Raw genomic sequence first — 22141 nt, 5'->3', positions numbered from 1 at the left:
TTTCCAGCCCTCCAATCTTCCAGTCAGACACGAGTGCAAATAGTGGCGCCGCATAATCAACCAATGATCTAATATAAGCAAGATACATCATTTTTACAATTTTAACATTAACTCCATACCTGGGATGAAAACCTGCCACAACTCTAAGTGCTCTCAGCCTTTCTTTGTATTGACGACAAAGTCTTGTTACGACAGGTCCAAGTAGTGGAACCTCAAAGCCTTGATACCTGTATCTGCTTACATATTCTAGAAGAGACCCATCATGAAACTGGATCTGACGAACTGTGCCTCTCTGTCGAGGAGGACGCCTGTTGAGTATCTTTGTTTTATCCCCTGAGATTATTAACCCCAGGTCCTGGCATGAGGCATGTACATGATTAAGAATGTTTTGGGTGTTGGAGAATCCGGTGGTGTGAATCATTATATCATCAGCAAAACTAACCATATAATGATGGGGCTGGCTAGGCATAGCATTAAGTAGGGCATTAATCAGAATACATGTATTGAAAAGGGTGGGGCTAAGCACACCTCCCTGTGGGGTTCCTAATTCAAAGTCTTTAGTTACACTTTTATGTCCCTGGAACAACACAGATGACTTTCTGTTGGACAGGTAACCTTTAATTCAGCGGAGAAGCCATCCTCCAACATCCATTCTGGCAAGTTCACTAATGATTACATGTCTGTTGGCTACATCAAAAGCAGATTTAAGGTCAAGGAAGGTAGTGTATGAGCTGTCAGTGTGCAGAGTGAGAAAGGTGGTAATGCAATGATGCACACTCCTTCCATGCATGAAGCCATGCAACCGGGGAGACAAGAATTGCTTAATTCTGTGCATAAGACGATTAAGAATCATCCTTTCGAATGTTTTACACAAGCAGCTTGTAAGGGGTATTGGGCAAAATGAGTTTTGTTGATTGGGCTTCAGAATGGGAATAATGAGGCTGTTGGTCCATGATTTAGGGAGCTCCCCAGTGACATAGCTCATGTTATATAATTCAAGTAATGAATTACCTGGTACTCGGCACAGCAATCTGAGTATGTTGTAAGTAATACCATCCTCACCAGGCGACGTGGAGTTGCCCTTAGTTAGTGCTGCATCAAGTTCATAATTAGTGAAAGGAATGTTAGTCATCTGCCTTGCTGAGCATAAAGCAAATAAGTCTCTCCCTTGCATCATATTTGTCATTTAATTTTGCCTGTGTGGTACTGGGAAGATTGTCATAGCTAGATGTAGCAGCCCAAGCACTGACTAACTCATTCGCCCTATGTAAGGGATGAGGGTGCGCGATCTGCCCAGTTCTATTACCCTTAATTCTATTTATGTCCCTCCATGCCCGGCTAAGTGGGGTGTGAGCATTGAGACCGTTGACAAATTGTTCCCAATCTGTTTGCCGCAGCTCTGTCATACGCTCTCTGGCAGCAGCAAGGGCAGTTTGGAAGAGGCTCAGCATTTCAGCATTACGATGTTTTCTATAGGCTAGGCCTAGTCTGTGAGCAGTGCGTTTCAGTGTTCGAAGTTTAGAATAATTGTAATAGGTATGGTTTTTATAAGACTTATGATTATTATGGAAGTCATTTGGATTTAGAGTAGTAGGAGGTTTCAGAGGCGGCTCTAAGAAGTTCTGAATATTGCTCACAAGGTCATTGTTAAAAGTCTCGAAAGAGGTACACTCGTAGGAATTATACCAGTCAGTCACATATGCAACAAAGTCATCATGTTGATTAGGGGGAACATTAACCCTTTCAGGGTCCGTCCCGTAGATCTACGGCTTTACGTTCAGGGTCCAAACCGTAGATCTACGCCATGAGCTCAGCTCACTCTGATAAACTGTGAGTGGTACATTTGGGCCTAGATATGAGAGAATACATCTATGTGGTATGTGTGCACCACATAAAACAAATCCTGCAGCACACTGTGTATAATGAGAGAAAAAAAATGAAATCATGATTTTTCGATTAAAACAGCAACTTTGCAGTGTTTTTTCGTATGTTTTTTATAGTTGTATTTGCGATTTCTTGGACACATTTGATAGAATGGAAGACATATTACAGAAATAGAGATGATTTTGATTGGTTTTAGCACTGGAAATGGCTTGAAACTGAGCTCAAAGTAGCAGAAATGTTAAATTTTTGCCGATATTCAAGAGTAAACAAACGACCTCACACGTCTAATACACACCAGCTGGTGGGTCTAATATACATTCACAAATATGGTGATGATATTTATACAATTATTACAGTATTGCATAACAGTAAATCTTCTATTTTTTGGTGTGAATAAAAATTCATTATGTGAATAAAAAATCAAAATGGAATTTATTTGTAAAGCCTCGAAACATAACTAATGAACAGAGGAAATGTTAGTTTAGTGCCAGGAATGCCTACATTGTTCATTCTGGACCCTATTTTGAAATTGGAATATTTTGAACTTTGTGTTAAATTGGCCAAATTAACAATTTCCGATCACTTTATTTTGTAGTTGAAACAGTTGACTTGGCGATTTCTTGTGCTCAATCGATAGAATAGAAGTAATACTAGTGAAATAGCTAAGAATTTGGTTGATTGGAATAATGTAATTGGCCTAAAATGGGAGTCAAAGTCGGCAAAATCGCCGATTCGTAAATATCGCTGACACATCAAAATTCGCGAGAGCATAATTTCGTCAATTTTCCACCAAATTTCGTACTTTTTGTTTTATTACCTTCACAAAAAGATTCTCTACGATTTCATAAGAAAAAATAAAAAATTTTTTTTTTTAAAATTCTTGGACACTGGTGCGTGACTCCAGATTTGGGCCTTGGACCCTGAAAGGGTTAAAATGTTTCCGTTTGAATATCCCACCAGGGAGGATAGTATTACCAATATCTAGTGAGGTTAGCCTTGGGAAATGATCAGATGCTATATCTGTTACAATGGAAGACTCACAGCTGGCAGAAGTAATGTTGAAGCCCAGGCACAGATCAAGGATGCCTCCGTAGATATGTGTGGGTTCAAAGTCACCTACAATTTGCACATTATCATGACTGTTTAAGAGTGACAACAATTGATTACCATTACGATTACCAAACTGAGAGTTTCCAATGCTTTTGTGTCTTGCATTATAATCACCAATAATAAGGGTAGGTTCAGACTGAGCACAAGTTGGGAGCTCCAAGTAATTAAACTTATCAGCAGGAGCATACGAGTTAAATATGTTGAGAGCAGAGTTCCCAATATAAATCCTAACACCGTGATATTGTAGCCCCTCTGTTTTCTTATGTGCAAGAAGTTGATGGGGAAGTGATTTTTTAATATATAGAACACAAGAATTAGTAGATTTGAGGTTATATGCAACAAATGATGGCAATTTAGGGGGTTGGGATTTTTCAGGGATTCTGCACTCTTGTAGACACAATATCAATGGATTCAGTGGTTACTTTATGATGAAGGTCAGAAAATCTTTTTCTAAGTGACGCAATATTCCAACTTAAAATGGATAGTTTATACGAGTTTGGTTCCATTATAAAAGTCCAGGGATAGAATTCAATTTCTCAGCAAAATGAAAAAACTTACTAAATAACAAACAGACATAATCAATATCAATATCATCAGTATTATCCTTATCCATGAGTCTTTTAAGTACACTTCCACTATGGAGACCTCTTGGGAGTCTTTGTTTACAGAGGGCACGGCATTCTTTGTCTGTGAATGTATGGAAGTTGACACTATCCCTCGCACTCACCTCTCCACTTTTATTACACTCATCGCTATCATCACATGTACCACTTCCCTCATCATTATGACCAGTGATACATACACCATTATCGACAACCGGGTCCTCTCCACACTCAGTATCTATCAATACATTGCACTCATCATTTTGACTATCATGATGGTCTTCACTGCCCTTATCATCTTCACTGTGATTGTAAACACCACTATCAGATTCATCATTTTTGTAATTATTAACACCACTGCAATCATCAGTTTGTTCATCATCACCACACTCATTTTCATAATGGCTGACAGTCTGTGGGGTGATGTACTCACTTGCAACCTCTGTAAGTTTTTCCTTGTGGTGCTCAAGTTGTTGTTTCAAACACCATTGTTGCTTCTCCAGTACTGTTATGCACAGCTGCATGTTGTGTACCACCCCAGCAAGACTAGCTTCATCTGGAGGTATGAAGTCCCGGTCAGCTGAGCCAGGTGGCTGACTGACAGCTGATTCAGCCAAACAGGTGGTGTCAACACCAGCAGCATTACTAGTGTTGATAGCAGACGTGATGGTGCTCTGTTTATGTACTCCCAGAATGACTCGCTCAACCACATTGTCTGAAATCAGGCATGGGTCAATATTCAGACATGAAGTATCTGGTAGGCCTACTGCCTCATCATGGGGGGTGATGAGTGAGGCTGGTGGCTGGCGATGTGGGCAGCTTTCACTCTGCAGTCAGCATGAGCAGCTGTGGCTCCTGGAGTCTTACAATTGATACATTGTAATGCAATGGACTGGTGTTTCTTGATCATATCATAGCACTGGTGAGAAGGATGGGCCTTGGCACACGCTGCACACCAGTGTGACTTAGCTGGGCATTTCCAAGCAATGTGACCCCAGCGCTGACACTTGTAGCATCTGCGGTGAGGTGGTTTGTACAAAGCTATTTTGTAACTCCTGTTAAGCACAGCACGAGAGTAGATATATGATGGTGGAGTTCCTTGGCCAATCCACTCAGCCAATATCAGATCATTTGGAAGTCGACGAGGGTTTGCAACTTGATCTGACAACAGGAATTTAGGATCCAAGTACTTATTGACATTGTGGATAACAATAAGCACTTTGGGTGATCTTGGTGGGGCATCTTGGAGTTGGATGTTAACATATTTATGAGTAAGAAGTTTTTCTATGAATGCTGGGTCGTTAGTAACAAAAACGTAATTATCCTCGTCATGACGAAAGCGAATCCGAAGGTTTTCCTCTGGGTTGTCTAGTGTAGCTTCGTAAAACCGTCTAAACTTGACCTCAAACTCAGTGTTAGCGGGGAAATCAAGCCTAACCGTTCTGCGATGGTTGTTGTTGCTCTCGTTTCTTGCAGCAAGCCTCCTTTGAAATCCTCTTTCTTTTTTCAAAGCTCCCTTACTTCTAAAACGTTCGAATTTGCCTTCACCATCATTTACTTCGTTCACATCCATAGGTCACTTCTAGTTCAGCTGCTTGAGGTGGAAGAGTTAGTCTGTTACTCTTGGGTCAGCGAAACCACCTTTATTCCATAAGAGAGAAGGGACAAGGAAGGGATATTCACCTCGCTAGACACAGACAATATGGGTGTAGTGGCCTGCGGGTCGCAGTGCCATTTTCAAGGTCATTCACTGGGCCCACAGTCATCTCGTGAGTTACCAACACTGTACTACTCGTTAATTACTCCAGACCTGCAGCACTTAACACATTTAGCACGCATGTCTTGGAATGACAGACAAATTTTCACTCTGTGGACAAACAAATCAGCACAAACTTACTATGTTTATAGATGAACCTCTGGCATGTTACAGTTAAAAAGCTGTCTCGGAAAGGAGTTACCAGGTACTACAATGCTCGTTAAATTGTTCTTAACCACTCTTGTGTTCCAACTATGCAGCATTCCTCCCAGAAACACTCAGTGCATAGAAGAATAAAAGGTCATCTTCCTCAGTTAGAGATATAACACATTTTGTACAAGTGGCACAGTCAGGTCTGGATCACCAACTCATGCAGGATGGGAGATTCGTCCGTATTTCTCAGGTAGGCAGAGGTGACTAGCTGTGCAGAACTCAGATATTCGAGTATCAGCGGAGCAGCAAAATACACCTCTACACTGCACGTTGATAGAGGCGAACGGCTGAGTTTAAAGGCGGAGAGTTGGGGGATACAGGAGAACAGCAGGGGTAACTGAGCACACACATTCGCCTCTCTTCACATAGTCAGTATGGGTGAAAGTCTCGGGCAAGTGATGCAGTGCCTCGCTCAAAGTCAACAGATTAATTTGATTTCCATTATTTCTTATGGGGAAAATTAATTTGACTTACGATAATTTCGTCTTACAATGTGCTCTCTGGAACGGATTAATATTGCAAGTTGGGGGTCCACTGTACTTCCCGTATATCCTGTTGAGATTGGCCACATGTACACCACTTTCGTACTTTGCTACGAGTTCTTTCTTGAACTCTATCGTCTTTCTTGCCTTCTTTATCAAAGGGCTAGCACACGGAACTTTCTTTGGCCCCATGGTGGCTCATTTAGCAGACGCATTCAATAAACAAGCACAAAGAAAAAAGGATTATTATGAAATATTTCAGATGAACGCCCAGGGCGATGCTCACTCACTGAGAAACAAAGGCAGACTGAGTCACAAATGCATGGGATGCCTTGTGTGGGCGCTTGAATGGCTGAGTCACAAGGACGTGTTTGGTGCAGACCATTTTCAACTATACGAAAACCAAGCGGATGTACGAAAATTGGGACGAAATTTTGATGAGAAATGTCGAAAACTGAATCCTATAAAAACTGGGGCATACAAAAACCGAGGTTCCACTGTATTTCTACAAGTACATGTACAAGGTATACAGGCCTAGCTGACATCAATGACATTTCGGACATATTAGGTCAATTTTGTCTTGGGATGTGACCCACACCAATCAACTAAAACCCAGGTACCTATTTTACTGATGGGGAACATAGACAACCGGTGTAAGGAGACCCGCCCAATGTTTCTACCCTCGCCAGGAATCGAACCCGGACCCTCACTGTGTGAAGTGAGAGGTTTTGCCACCAGGCCTTGGGGCACCTTATTCATTCTTTTCCAAAGGTTTTTGGTCAAACATTTTTCTTGCAGAGACTATACATTGCATAAAAGGGTACATGTACAGCTAACAAAGTATTCACTGTGGCTACATTTTTCTCACCAGGAGCTTTGTCAAGCCCATACAAACAAAATGATGCGTGAACATAAAGGGCATATATCAGAGAAATGACTGTGTGTAGTAGGGACTGATTAGGTTCTGTCAAGTATTGACCATGAGGCCTGCTTTGGTACTTTTTTTTTTCATGATGTAATGCCAGCTTATTTTGGTCTTTATTGAAATAACACTGAAGGCAGAGAAAAATATCCTGTTATCGTGTGTTGCAAATATTATGCAGATATTCTTCAAGGGAGATGCCTTGATACTGGTGAGGGGCTCTTGATCCAAGGAATTGGACCTATTCTGCCCTTCCTAGGATTGAGCCTGAAGAAGTCATGGGGATATTTTAGTTTGAGGATACTCTGATTGTGATGTCAGCACACTTCTGGAAAGATGGAGATTGAATGAATGATGGTGAATGTTGTTTTCATTTTTTGGATAACCCTGTTGAGTTAAAAAAAAATATGCAGAGGGGCATAGGTATTCACCATAAATACAGTATATGAGCATGTTAGATTTGAGGGAGTGAAGGAAAATAGTTGATAGGATTTTACATGTTTGAAGTATGTCTGTGGCCTGGAAAACTAGCTAGCCAGATGTTGAGTTTTGGAAGCTGGAATGTACAATCCTCACTCTTTAAAATTTTAGTAGGAAGTCTTAATTTGGTGAGTCAGTATTGCATAATTAGTGGCTTTCTTCATAGCCTTATATTGTATCAAATTATGTCAGTTCTATTACAAGATCAAACTTAAAATGTAATCACTTTGAATATATAACCACTGTATTTGTATGGCTCTTAAGAAATGTATAATTTTAATTTTAATTTAATTTTACTGGATAGGTATAGGCAAATGGAAAGCAAGTTATTATAATTGTATTCTTTGGTTCACCCTCTTTTGGGTGTTAAATAGGCAGGATAGAATTTTTTTAACACTGGCTGTTTCCCAATGAAGTAAGTTGACCACAAAAAAGGAAAATGCATTCTCCAGCTTTCATTTAATCGCTGTCTTGCCAGAAACAGGCTGACATCACAATTTAGATGACATTGCTAACTGCAGCACCTTCACCTCTTCTTTAGAGCACATGCACTGTACAGTACTTGCCACCTCCAGAACTCAAGTCTGGCTAACCGATTTCCCAGAATCCCCTTATAATTGTTAACTTGCTCCCCCTCCAACTGTACATGAAGCCACAAAAAACTCTTGTCTCATTCACTCCAGCCTAATACATTCACACAAGCCTGTTGGATGCTCAAGCTCCTAGCACTCGAAACTTCCATTACTTCCTCTCTCCGGTCCTTTCTCAAACAACCCCGACCCCTTCTTCCACCCCAGATTTACATACCCCTTTAGTTATTCTATTCAGCTTCATATTCTAAATATTCAAACTACCTCGGCAACCCCTTCTCAACCCTCTGAATTATACTTTAACTCCAACTCATTTTCTAATATTCATGCTCCAAATTCTCTGCATAATACTCTCACAATACATTGCTCTCAGACATGACATCTCCATAGTCTCCAGCCTCCTCGCTGTAACATTTGAGGCATATACCTGACATACACACAAAGGAGTTAGTACTGCTATACAGTAGTCTGGTACATTTTCCTTTTTTGGTCTCCATTCAAAGTAAGTTTAAAAATATAATGCTATTATAGGGGTGTGCCAAAGTATTGGTATTGGTGGGTATTGACTAATTTTGATGGGATCAACACCGGCTTAAAATTGAGTATCAGTATCTGCAAATAATTTGGTATTCTCCCATCCTAAGTCATTATAGCAATAATAGGTATGCCTTGTTTTTTAAACTGTATTCTAATTGTTTTATTCTTTCTTTTCATAGGCCTCTTCAACAATTATGGCTGCTTAAGAGCGGGGGAGCAAAAGAAGGGGCCCCTCCTTGTGGGGTCCACAGCTGAGTAATGGCTCCCCCTGTGCTCTTCCCATTACCAACATATCTGTCTTAGTACAATGGCTGAACTTTTCTGCAAGAGAAGTTGTGTGTATAGCTAGTATTGTATTGTTATCATATAGTACAGTACTGTACTTGCATGCACCATCAGAAAAGGATTGGGCCTTTAAAATGCCACATTTACTTTAAACAAGTGCAATGTCCATTAAAGTGCAAAAAATATTGTTTTAATGAATACTTACTTCAGTTGTATTTGATAGTGATAGACAAATGAAAACTGTGCAATGCAAAACTGTGCAATTTAAACAAGTACAGTGTATTGGATAACATGTATCCCTTGAGTGATTATATTTTTATCAAGTAAAACATTTAGATTTAGACTGGTGTGAGTTTACTCAAATGTGAATGTATTAGAGGATATAGTTTTCACTTGATGAAATGAGTAAGATTTTTGTCTTTCATAACCATGGCTGTGAATTGTCCTTGTATTATACTTTAGGCATTTTTCATGAATTACTCAAAAGTACTTTACTGTAACGTAGACAAGTGTCTATGACTTATCTATGACTTTAAGTTAGGAAAAAAGATATTAAGCATACATTCAGTCCACTGGCTTTAAGCTTGAAAATACTGTAGTTGTAGATTTAAAAACTGAGTGTCATGCTGATTGAGTATGTCTTGCAACTTGCTGAAAGTTATGTACGCTTCCAATAATACTCGTGTGGCATTAGCCAGACCTGAACCAGATATGTAGATGAACTGAAAGTTTGAAGATTGCCCTACTCCAACTGGATAGCTGCTGTATGGTGATTAGCTCTACAATATATTTATAATCCAGGCACTAGGGCAAAATGAGTCATGTACTGGAATGTGAGTGCACCTTAGGGTGTCGTTCCCGTGAACATGGGTCCAGGATCACTTCAGCAATCGTCAGAGGCTCTGAGGCACAAGCCATTGCATATATGAACGTAAGTAAGAATGTATCGTAATCTAGATGAGAATATTTAATTTCAAAATATTTTTTATCAATAACATGATCCAATTTTGATTAAATCAGATGTTTTATCTAGACATGTATACCAGTCAATTGTAGTTTCTATTTTTTGCTTACTTTAAAATGTAAGTATGATACATCTGGGTCATATTTATTGGCTTCATATCTTAAATAATAGTTTATCTAGCTTAAAGAAAGGTTTAAGATTAATTTTGGACTGTCTGTGTGCCAATTTTTTAATTTTTTGATGAAAGTGGGGAAAGTTTAAATTCCAATTTTCATGCAGTAGTAGTTGTGAATGCCTCATCTGTTGGCTTCAAACCTTTAATGCAGATAACTTGATAATGCATTTCTGAACTTAGTGTTGTTGCACTTTACTTTTGAATGTATGTAAAGTTAAATTGGCTTGACAGTGGACATAATTTGTGTGGGTTACGTTCCTGAAAACTGCACTAGCAATGATTTCTGTGAATAATGGACTGATAAACATATAGGAAAATAAGGTTGTGTTCCTCAAATCTCCCCCACCCAAATTTTTTTTACTGTCATAATTCTTCAAAAAAATTTACTTTTTTCCACTTAATTTTGCCAGTGAGAAGGCTCTGGAAAATACCTGAACTCTAGTGAGGTTCACACAGTTAAAGGAAAGAATACATGTAGCTAAAAAAGATGGTTACATAAATATTTTACATTATTTGTTACTCGGAAAATCCTAGAGGGACTAGTCCCATCTGCACATGAAAATCATTCCCTATGGAAACAGACTCATCAGGAGATGCAACATCCCCTAATAAAAAGCAGGGGTGCTATGAGTATGCTAAGAGACAACACAGTAAGTGTCAGGGGCCCAAGATTGTACAACTGCCTCCCAGCATACATGAGGGGGGATTACCAATAGACTCATGGCTGTCTTCAAGAAGGAGCTTGACAGGCCCCAAAAGTCAGTACCTAACTAACCAGGCTGTAGCTCATACGTCAATTTGTGTGTGGCCAGCAGTAACAGCCTGGTTGATCAGGCCCTGATCCACTAAGAGGCCTGGTCACAGACTGGGCCACAGATGTGTTGACCCCCGAAACCCCCTCCAGGTATATGTATCTTTAGGTCAAGTTTAGGACGCTTAACATGTTGGAGGGGAGAGAGTGGCTGTGAACCTACTGGGCTGAGGCTGAAGGTTAGAGATCTTATGATGATGCAGGCTTGGGGATCTTGTGATGTTCAATGCTGGAGATCTTGTGATGTTGGAGGTTGGGTTCTTGTGATATTGGAGGTTGGGTTCTTGGGATGTTGAAGGTTGGGTTCTTGTGATATTGGAGGTTGGGTTCTTGTGATGTTGGAGGTTGGGTTCTTGGGATGTTGAAGGTTGGAGCTCTTGTGATGTTGAATACTTATTTATTTATTTATTTATTTATTTTATGTCTTTGCAAACAGTACATTGAGATTTTATATTTACAATAGTGGGTTGCAATGCAAAGAGAACCTCTATTATGCCTAGGTATTATGGGCCAACTTAACATATTGGCTTACAGACTACTTAACACTAAGGATTATATCATAGTTGTACAGTAGGATAGTAATTATTTCATAGTTGAACAGTAGATTATTAATTATAAGTTAATTAAATTTGTATAAGACAAAGGATATATTCATATAGTCTAAAATGCTTTTTGTGAAAACAATGGTTCAATTATATTCCTGTCAACAATAGATAAAAGGTTCAAAGTGATTGTTGACGTTATGATGTGGGAGTACATAGGTGAGTAAGTGTGTACTGAGTATTTAGCATTTAGTCTAGGGTGATTAAGTGGCTTTTAAGAAGAGTCTTAAACTGATTTTCAGACTGGGTTACTTTAATATCTTCTGGTAATGAATTCTATATTTTAGGCCCCTTTATGTGCATAGAGTTTTTACACAGTGTGATATGGACACGAGGTACTGTATATCAAAAAGAGATCTGTGTCTTGTGTTGTGGTCATGTGTCCTGTTTAAGTTGGTGAGGAGAAGTTTGAGTGGAAGGTTTATATTTGCGTGTATTGTTCTGTGTATGTAGTAGGCACATGAATAAGTATGGATGTTCTTAACCCTTTCAGGGTCCGTTCCGTAGATCTACGGCTTTACATTCAGGGTCCAAACCGTAGATCTACGTCATGAGCTCAGCTCAGCTCTGATAAACTGTGAGTGGTACATTTGGGCCTAGATATGAGAGAATACATCTATGTGGTATGTGTGCACCACATAAAACAGATCCTGCAGCACACTGTGTATAATGAGAGAAAAAAAATGAAATCATGATTTTTCGATTAAAACAGCGACTTTGCAGTGTTTTTTCGTATGTTTTTTATAGTTGTATTTGCGATTTCTTGGTCTCTTTTGATAGAATGGAAGACATATTACAGAAGTAGAGATGATTTTGATTGGTTTTAGCACTGGAAATGGCTTGAAACTGAGCTCAAAGTAGCAGAAATGTTAAATTTTTGCCGATATTCAAGAGTAAACAAACGACCTCACACGTCTAATACACGCCAGCTGGTGGGTCTAATATGCATTCACAAATATGGTGATGATATTTATACAATTATTACAGTATTGCATAACAGTAAATCTTCTATTTTTGGTGTGAATAAAAATTCATTATGTGAATAAAAAATCAAAATGGAATTTATTTGTAAAGCCTCAAAACGTAACTAATGAACAGAGGAAATGTTAGTTTAGTTCCAGGAATACCTACATTGTTTATTCTGGACCCTATTTTGAAATTGGAATATTTTGAACTTTGTGTTAAATTGGCCAAATTAACAATTTCCGATCACTTTAATTTGCAGTTGAAACAGTTGACTTGGCGATTTCTTGTGCTCAATCGATAGAATAGAAGTAAAACTAGTGAAATAGCTAAGAATTTGGTTGACTGGAATAATGTAATTGGCCTAAAATGGGAGTCAAAGTCGGCAAAATCGCCGATTCATAAATATCGCTGACACATCAAAATTCGCGAGAGCATAATTTCGTCAATTTTCCATCAAATTTCGTACTTTGTGTTTTATTACCTTCACAAAAAGATTCTCTACGATTTCATAAGAAAAAATAAAAATTTTTTTTGTTTTGAAAATTCTTGGACACTGGGGCACCACTTCAGATTTGGGTCTGGGACCCTGAAGAGGTTAATGGTGAGCAGAGTCAGACTTTTGAAAATTGGTGGAGTATGCTGGCGGGAGTGGGAATTCGTTATCATTCTTACTGCTGCCTTTGCTGGGTTATGAGGGGTTTTAGGTGATTGGATGTTGTTGATCCCCATGCACGAATTCCATATGTAAGATAAGGGTATATGAGTGTATGGTACATTGCCAGGAGAGCTGATTGTGGAACGTAGTACCTTATCTTTGATAGTATGCCTACAGTCTTGGAGGTTTTCTTGGTGATTTGTTGTATGTGTGTCCGGAACTTAAGGCTACTGTCGAGGTGGATACCTAGGAATTTTCCCTCTGTGAGTCTTGTGACTGATGATCCATTTAGTGTTATGTTAATCGGATCATTTGCAGCTTTGTTTCCAAACTGAATGAAATAGGTTTTATCAGTATTCAGGGTAAGTTTATTAGTCATCATCCAGGCAGATATTTTCTGCAATTCGGCATTGACTGTGTTTGCTAGTATGACTATGTTTGGGTGGGAAAAGACATATGTAATGTCATCTGCAAATAATATGGGTTTGAGTAGCTGTGATGCATTCGGTAGATCATTGATGTAGATGAGAAAGAGGAGTGGTCCATGGATGCTTCCTTGTGGAACTCCTACTATGATTGGTTGGGTGGAAGAGTTTGCATCATTTGCATACACATATTGAGTTCTTTTACTAAGGTATGATTTTAGGTAGTTGAGGGAGTGGCCTCTGATACCATAGTGCGTTAATTTGGAGTACAGCAGTTCATGGTCGATCAAAAGATTTACGTAAATCAATGAAAATGCCCAGCTGGACTTCTTTCATTTCGAGTGCGGTATATATTAGTTCTAGCATGTGTATGATAGCATCATTCGTGCTTTTATTATTCCTGAATCCAAACCGACAAGGGTTTAATATGTTGTGTGAGACGAGGTAGGAATAGATCCGTCTATGAATTAATTTTTCGAAGATTTTAGAGAGCAATGGTAAGTTAGATGTTGGTCTATAGTTATTCAAGTCAGCTTGGTCACCTCCTTTATGGACCGGAGTGACCCTCTCTATTTTGAGGATTGTTGGGAAGGTAGCTGATTCTATGGATTTGTTGAAGAGTGTTGCAATAATTGGTGACAATTGGTGACAATACTTGTAGTAGGTTGGTAGACAGCAACCACCCAGGGAGGTACTACTGTCTTGCCAAGTGAGTGTAAAACGAAAGCCTGTAATTGTTTTACATGATGGTAGGATTGCTGGTGTCTTTTGTCTGTCTCATAAATATGCAAGATTACAGGTATGTCTTGCTACTTCTACTTACTTAGGTCACACTACACATACATGTACATGTTTATTTATACACACTCATCTGCATTTTCTTTGATTTTATCTTAATAGCTCTTGGTCTTATTACTTTTCCTTTTATATCCATGGGGAAGTGGAATAAGAATCTTTCCTCCGTAAGCCATGCGTGTTGTAAAAGTCAACTAAAATGCCGGGAACAATGGGCTAGTAACCCCTTTTCCTGTAAAGATTACTAAAAAGAATAATAAGAAGAAAATTGTCAAAGTGGGAAATCTGAATGTGCGTGGATGTTGTTCAAATGATAAGAAAGAGATGATTTTGGATGTTATGAATGAGAAGAAGCTGGATGTCCTGGCTTTAAGTGAAACAAAGCTGAAGGGGGTGGGAGAGTTTCAGTGGAGAGGAATAAATGGGATTAGATCAGGGGCTTCAAATAGAGTTAGAGCTAAAGAAGGAGTAGCAATAATGTTGAAGGATAAGATATGGCAGGAAAAGAGGGACTATAGATGTATTAATTCAAGGATTATGTGGAGTAAAATAAAGGTTGGATGTGAAAGGTGGGTTATAATAAGTGTATATGCACCTGGAGTACTTGTGGTTGGGGATTTCAATGCTAAAGTGGGTAAAAATGTGTGGAGGGAGTAGTAGGTAAATTTGGGGTACCAGGGGTAAATGTAAATGGGGAGCCTTGAATTGAGCTACGTGTAGAAAGAGATTTGGTAATAAGTAATACATATTTTATGAAAGAGGATAAATAAATATACAAGGTATGATGTAGCACGTAATGAAAGTAGTTTGATAGATTATGTATTGGTGGATAAAAGGTTGATGGGTAGGCTCCAGGATGTACATGTTTATAGAGGGGCAACTGATATATTGGATCAATATTTAGTTGTAGATATAGTTAGAGTAAGAGGTAGATGGGACAAGAGGAAGGTGGCAACAACAAGTAGGAGGGAAGTGAAAGTGTATAAACTAAGGGAGGAGGAAGTTCGGGCGAGATATAAGCGACTATTGGCAGAAAGGTGGGCTAGTGCAAAGATGAGTAGTGGGGGGAGGGAGGGAGGTTGAAGAGGGTTGGATAAGTTTTAAAAATGCAGTATTAGAATGTGGGGCAGAAGTTTGTGGTTATTGGAGGGTGGGGGCAGGAGGAAAGAGGAGTAATTGGTGGAATGATGAAGTAAAGGGTGTGACAAAAGAGAAAAAGTTAGCTTATGAGAGTTTTTTTACAAAGCAGAAGTGTTATAAGAAGAGCAGAGTATATGGAGATTAAAAGAAAGGTGCAGAGAGTGGTGAGAGAGTGCAAAAGGAGAGCAGATGATAGAATGGGAGAGGCACTGTCAAGAAATTTTAATGAAAATAAGAAAAAATTTTGGAGTGAGTTAAACAAGTTAAGAAAGCCTAGGGAAAGTATGGATTTGTCAGTTAAAAACAGAGAAGGGGAATTAGTAGATGGGGAGAGGGAGGTATTAGGTAGATGGCGAGAATATTTTGAGGAACTTTTAAATGTTGAGGAAGAAAGGGAGGCGGTAATTTCATGCACTGGCCAGGGAGGTATACCATCTTTTAGGAGTGAAGAAGAGCAGAATGTAAGTGTGGGGGAGGTACGTGAGGCATTACGTTGAATGAAAGGGGGTAAAGCAGCTGGAACTGATGGGATCATGACAGAAATGTTAAAAGCAGGGGGGGATATAGTGTTGGAGTGGTTGGTACTTTTGTTTAATAAATGTATAAAAGAGGGGAGGGTACCTAGGGATTGGCAGAGAGCATGTATAGTCCTTTTATATAAAGGGAAGGGGGACAAAAGAGCACACTCCACCAATATTCAAAACACTCAACCTACTCACCATACAAAACATCCATACTTATTATTGCACCTATTACATACATAGAACACTTAACTCTGATATTAACCCTCCCCTCAAACATCTCCTTGCCAACCTCAACAGAACACGTGACCATAACACAAGGCACAGATCACTCTTTGATGTTCCTCGTGTCCATCTCACACTATGCAAAAACTCAATGCACATAACGGAGATAAAACACCTCAATTATTGGGAGCGCTTGAGGTTCCTAAACCTGTATTCCCTGGAACGCAGGAGGGAGAGATACATGATTATATACACCTGGAAAATCCTAGAGGGACTAGTACCGAACTTGCACACGAAAATCACCCACTACGAAAGCAAAAGACTTGGCAGACGATGCACCATCCCCCCAATGAAAAGCAGGGGTGTCACTAGCACGTTAAGAGACCATACAATAAGTGTCAGGGGCCCGAGACTGTTCAACTGCCTCCCAGCACACATAAGGGGGATTACCAACAGACCCCTGGCAGTCTTCAAGCTGGCACTGGACAAGCACCTAAAGTCAGTTCCGGATCAGCCGGGCTGTGGCTCGTATGTTGGTTTGCGTGCAGCCAGCAGCAACAGCCTGGTTGATCAGGCTCTGATCCACCAGGAGGCCTGGTCTCAGACCGGGCCGCGGGGGCGTTGACCCCCGGAACTCTCTCCAGGTAAACTCCAGGTAAACATAAAAGGCCCTAAAATCTGGAATTCATTACCTGTAAATATAAAAGAAACACTACCTGTTTATAAATTCAAGTCTCTTCTCAAAGATCACTTACTCACCCAAAACCAAATAAATACTGAATAACTGAACCTTATAAATTGTATATCCTAAATGTTTCTCACAATTATATCACATAAATGTTAAACCTAGGACCCAATCTAACTTTGTTATTTTTTAAATACACTACCTAACAGAATACTCCATTCTACTGAATGTACAGCAATGCATGCAACCATATGACCTGACTTTGTAATACTCATTTGTGTTTTATAGTTATCTGTTTACAATAATGTCTTATCACTGATTTCATCATTGCTTAGTTAATCTTAAGTTAATTTTAAGCCTGCCCGTAATGCTATGCATATAAGTGGCTTTGGCATGCTGCTCTTACCTGTGTTATTTTGTACCTCTGTATGTATGCTCAAATTACTAAATAAATAAATAAATAAATAGAGGAATAAGTTTACTGAGTATACCAGGAAAAGTGTACTGTAGGGTTATAACTGAAAGAATTAGAGGTAAGACAGAATGTAGGATTGCAGATGAGCAAGGAGGTTTCAGAGTGGGTAGGGGATGTGTAGATCAAGTGTTTACATTGAAACATATATGTGAACAGTATTTAGATAAAGGTAGGGAAGTTTTTATTGCATTTATGGATTTAGAAAAGGCATATGATAGAGTGGATAGGGGAGCAATGTGGCAGATGTTGCAAGTATATGGAATAGGTGGTACGTTAATAAATGCTGTAAAGAGTTTTTATGAGGATAGTGAGGCTCAGGTTAGGGTGTGTAAAAGAGAGGGAGACTACTTCCCGGTAAAAGTAGGTCTTAGACAGGGATGTGTAATGTCACCATGGTTGTTTAATATATTTATAGATGGGTTGTAAAAGAAGTAAATGCTAGGGTGTTTGGGAGAGGGGTGGGATTAAATTATGGGGAATCAAATACAAAATGGGAATTGACAGTTACTTTTTGCTGATGATACTGTGCTTAGGGGAGATTCTAAAGAAAAATTGCAAAGGTTAGTGGATGAGTTTGGGAGTGTGTGTAAAGGTAGAAAGTTGAAAGTGAACATAGAAAAGAGTAAGGTGATGAGGGTGTCAAATGATTTAGATAAAGAAAAATTGGATATCAAATTGGGGAGGAGTATGGAACAAGTGAATGTTTTCAAATACTTGGGAGTTGACGTGTCGGCGGATGGATTTATGAAGGATGAGGTTAATCATAGAATTGATGAGGAAAAAAAGGTGAGTGGTGCGTTGAGGTATATGTGGAGTCAAAAAAACGTTATCTATGGAGGCAAAGAAGGGAATGTATGAAAGTATAGTAGTACCAACACTGTTATATGGGTGTGAAGCTTGGGTTGTGAATGCAGCAGCGAGGAGGCGGTTGGAGGGAGTGGAGATGTCCTGTCTAAGGGCAATGTGTGGTGTAAATATTATGCAGAAAATTAGGGGTGTGGAAATTAGGAGAAGGTGTGGAGTTAATAAAAGTATTAGTCAGAGGGCTGAAGAGGGTTGTTGAGGTGGTTTGGTCATTTAGAGAGAATGGATCAAAGTAGAATGACATGGAGAGCATTTAAATCTGTAGGAGAAGGAAGGCGGGGTAGGGGTTGTCCTCGAAAAGGTTGGAAGGAAGGGGTAAGGGAGGTTTTGTGGGTGAAGGGCTTGGACTTCCAGCAGGCGTGCATGAGCGTGCTCGATAGGAGTGAATGGAGACGAATGGTATTTGGGACCTGACAATCTGTTGGAGTGTGAGCAGGGTAATATTTAGTGAAGGGATTCAGGGAAACCGGCTATTTTTATATAGCCGGACTCGAGTCCTGGAAATGGGAAGTACAATGCCTGCGCTCTAAAGGAGGGGTTTCGGGATATTAGCAGTTTGGAGGGATATGTTGTGTATCTTTTTACGTATATACTTCTAAACTGTTGTGTTCTGAGCACCTCTGCAAAAACAGTGATTATGTGTGAGTGAGGTGTAAGTGTTGAATGATGATGGAAGTATTTTCTTTTTGGGGGATTTTCTTTCTTTATGGGTCACCCTGCCTCGGTGGGAGATGGCCGACTTGTTGAAAAAAAAAAATACTTGTGATGCTGAAGGTTGGGTTCTTGTGATGTATTAGTTAATTTTGAAGGTATTGGCCTAAGATTGAGGATAGATATTGGTACAAATATTTGGTATCATCCCATTCCTACATACAATATAACTCTCCCAAAGTTAATAATATTCAGATTGTATTATAATTTTTCCAGAGCCTGTGTCATCGCTACTGTTTTGTGATAGACGAAGTAGGAAAAACAGCACTTCACACGGCAGCTTCCTGTGGTAAAAGAAAGGTCAGAGTTTGTGATGAAATTTCATTCTCTATCACAACATTTTACCCTGTAAATTACTTTTTCTATTTTGCACTCCATTTCAAAGTATGTGCAAGACAACTTTCATTTTGTATGTGTAGATTTAATATTTCTCTTTGTCCACAGAAAGTTTGTATAGGTTGTGCAGTATTTTTCAAATTACTGACTATTGTGCATTTATTAATGTTAGACATAGATTTCTTTTAAAGCTCTTCTATATAGTGCAATTTTTCCTAAGGATGAATGAAAAAACTCATTGAAAATTGAATAGCATATGATCATTATGAAGGTGAAAATTTAATAGCACATGTTAATTATGAAAGCCTTTCCATGTGCTATTACAATTTTGAATGTACTTTTTCAGTGGCATTAAGAAAAATTTCACTATCTGGAAGAATTAAATAAAAGCATTGACTGTACTGTAATATAGAGGTGTAACTAGGAAAAATTTGATACACAGTGGAACCTCTACTTGCAAGTTTAATCCGTTCCATGACCTTGCTCGCAACTGGATTTGCTCATTTGCAGAGTCAATTTTCCTCATTTAAATTAATTGGAATGCAATTATAATCCGTTCCAGTGGAATTCTGTACTTCAATAATTTCGCTAATATCACTCTACGGCTTATTTATCTATCAAAGTTCATCTAATAACACATAACAAACTATATAAATAACATAGAAACCTGATATATACTCTAGAATGAATAAAATGTCATTATATGTGTGGCAGCAGTGGCGGCTGACGAGAGTTTGTCTGGAGACAAGACAAAATACTCCTTGAATACAGTGGACCCCCGCATAACGATCACCTCCGAATGCGACCAATTATGTAAGTGTATTTATGTAAGTGCGTTTGTATGTGTATGTTTGGGGCTCTGAAATGGACTAATCTACTTCACAATATTCCTTATGGGAACAAATTCGGTCAGTACTGGCACCTGAACATACTTCTGGAGTGAAAAAATATCGTTAACCGGGGGTCCACTGTATTTCGCTATCATCAACTCTACGGCTTATTTATCTATCACAGTTCATCTAATATGAAATAATAAACAATATAAATAACATAGAAACCTGATATATACTTCAGAATGCATAAAATATGTCATGTAACAGGTGGAAGTGGCCACAACCGCTCTCTCTTTGTTGTGGTAAACACTGCCATCTAGTGATGGCCTCTTGAAGTCGTCTGTTATTATAATAATTATTATTATGTAGTACATTATTATTATATATGTATTATTATTATAGTATTATATTATTATTATTTCCTTCTTTCAACACACCGGCCGTATCCCACCGAGGCGGGGTGGCCCAAAAGGAAAAATGAAAGTTTCTCCTTTTACATTTAGTAATATATTATTATTATACGTATTATTATTATTATTGTTGTATTATATTATTATACTATTATTATGATACATACTATTATTATTATTATTATTATTATTATTATTATTATTATTATTATTATTATTATTATTATTATTATTACGTTAAGAAGCATCTTTCCATCATACATTGCCCAAGTTTCAATAAGATAGCTCAACAAACAAATGAGATACAATTCCCTAGATAAGAGCAAGAGCCCCTCACCAGCATCAAGGCACCTGCCTTGAGGTCTGCTCGTTTATGGAAATTTTGCTTGCGTATGGAAGCAAAAAATTGACCCATTGACTGCTCGTATTTGGAAAAACTCGCACGTGGATGCACCCGCAAGTAGAGATTCCACTGTAATTCATCTTTAAGTAGATTTTAATTTTCTTAATTAGCAAAGTGCAAGAAACCTAGATTATGTTTAGATACCTGGAGTATACATGGAGAGGATTTTTGCAAGATACTATATCTTCTTTAGAGTCCAGTGTGTCCTCCTGGAATATGCCAAATTTTATTCGTACTAATACACGTATTTTCCTCTAGGCTCCGACAAGTTCAATACGTGTACTTGCTGCTCAGTAATGGCTCCGGCAAGGTCAGGACATGCATTTTCTGCTTAGTAATGATGACTTAGCTTCCAGATGCCAGTTACTGTTTGCTTGTTATGATTGATGCCCAAAGTGACAGTTACCAGTTCACTGGAATTCAGCTGTCATCCTCTCTTCAAGCCATCAGCTGTGCACTCTTCATAATTGCTTCATTTTTCAGGGACCATGGAGGAGCTGCGACTTTTTTTAGTGCTTTGGGCAATCCCTGCAGCTCTTCAAAATATTCCTTAAAGCAGTGGTTCCAACCTTTTCACCAGCAAGAACCCCTTTTACTTAAATTAATTTTCTCATGGACCCCCAGGTTTTTGAAAGGTCTGTCTATGCAACAAGTCAGTTTTATTAACTAACAAACTCATTTTTCATTGAGTATCAAATTAAACAAATGACAGTTGTAAAAAAAACTTATTCATTTAACCCTTTCAGGGTCCGTCCCGTAGATCAACGGCTTTACGTTCAGGGTCCAAACCGTAGATCTACGTCATGAGCTCAGCTCACTCTTATAAACTGTGAGTGGTAAATTTGGGCCTAGATATGAGAGAATACATCTATGTGGTATGTGTGCACCACATAAAACAAATCCTGCAGCACACTGTGTATAATGAGAAAAAAAACTGAGACCATGATTTTCGATTAAAACAGCGACTTTGCAGTGTTTTTTCGTATGTTTTTATAGTTGTATTTGTGATTTCTTGGTCTCATTTGATAGAATGGAAGACATATTACAGAAATAGAGATAATTTTGATTGGTGTTAGCACTGGAAATGGCTTGAAATTGAGCTCAAAGTGGCGGAAATGTTAAATTTTTGCCGATGTTCAAGAGTAAACAAACGACCTCACACGTCTAATACACGCCAGCTGGTGGGTCTAATATACATTCACAAATGTGGTGATGATATTTATACAATTATTACAATATTGCATAACAGTAAATCTTCTATTTTTTGGTGTGAATAAAAATTCA

General features: G+C 38.7%; 1 protein-coding gene across 1 annotated transcript in view; it reads left to right on the top strand.

The window, feature by feature from the left end:
• The window catches only part of LOC128690825 (inhibitor of Bruton tyrosine kinase), a 128562-nt gene that overhangs the window by 8263 nt on the left and 98158 nt on the right, over window positions 1-22141 (top strand). Inside the window, exons 2-3 of the mRNA XM_070088170.1 lie at window positions 8756-9792; window positions 19092-19175. Of these exons, the coding sequence (XP_069944271.1) occupies window positions 9676-9792; window positions 19092-19175 (201 nt within the window). The 5' untranslated portion in view covers window positions 8756-9675. The remainder of the gene's footprint in view (window positions 1-8755; window positions 9793-19091; window positions 19176-22141) is intronic.

Source organism: Cherax quadricarinatus, chromosome 24, assembly GCF_038502225.1.
Source record: "Cherax quadricarinatus isolate ZL_2023a chromosome 24, ASM3850222v1, whole genome shotgun sequence".
In the NCBI taxonomy this organism is placed as follows: domain Eukaryota; kingdom Metazoa; phylum Arthropoda; class Malacostraca; order Decapoda; family Parastacidae; genus Cherax; species Cherax quadricarinatus.
This window is presented reverse-complemented; position numbering and strand designations above follow the sequence as displayed.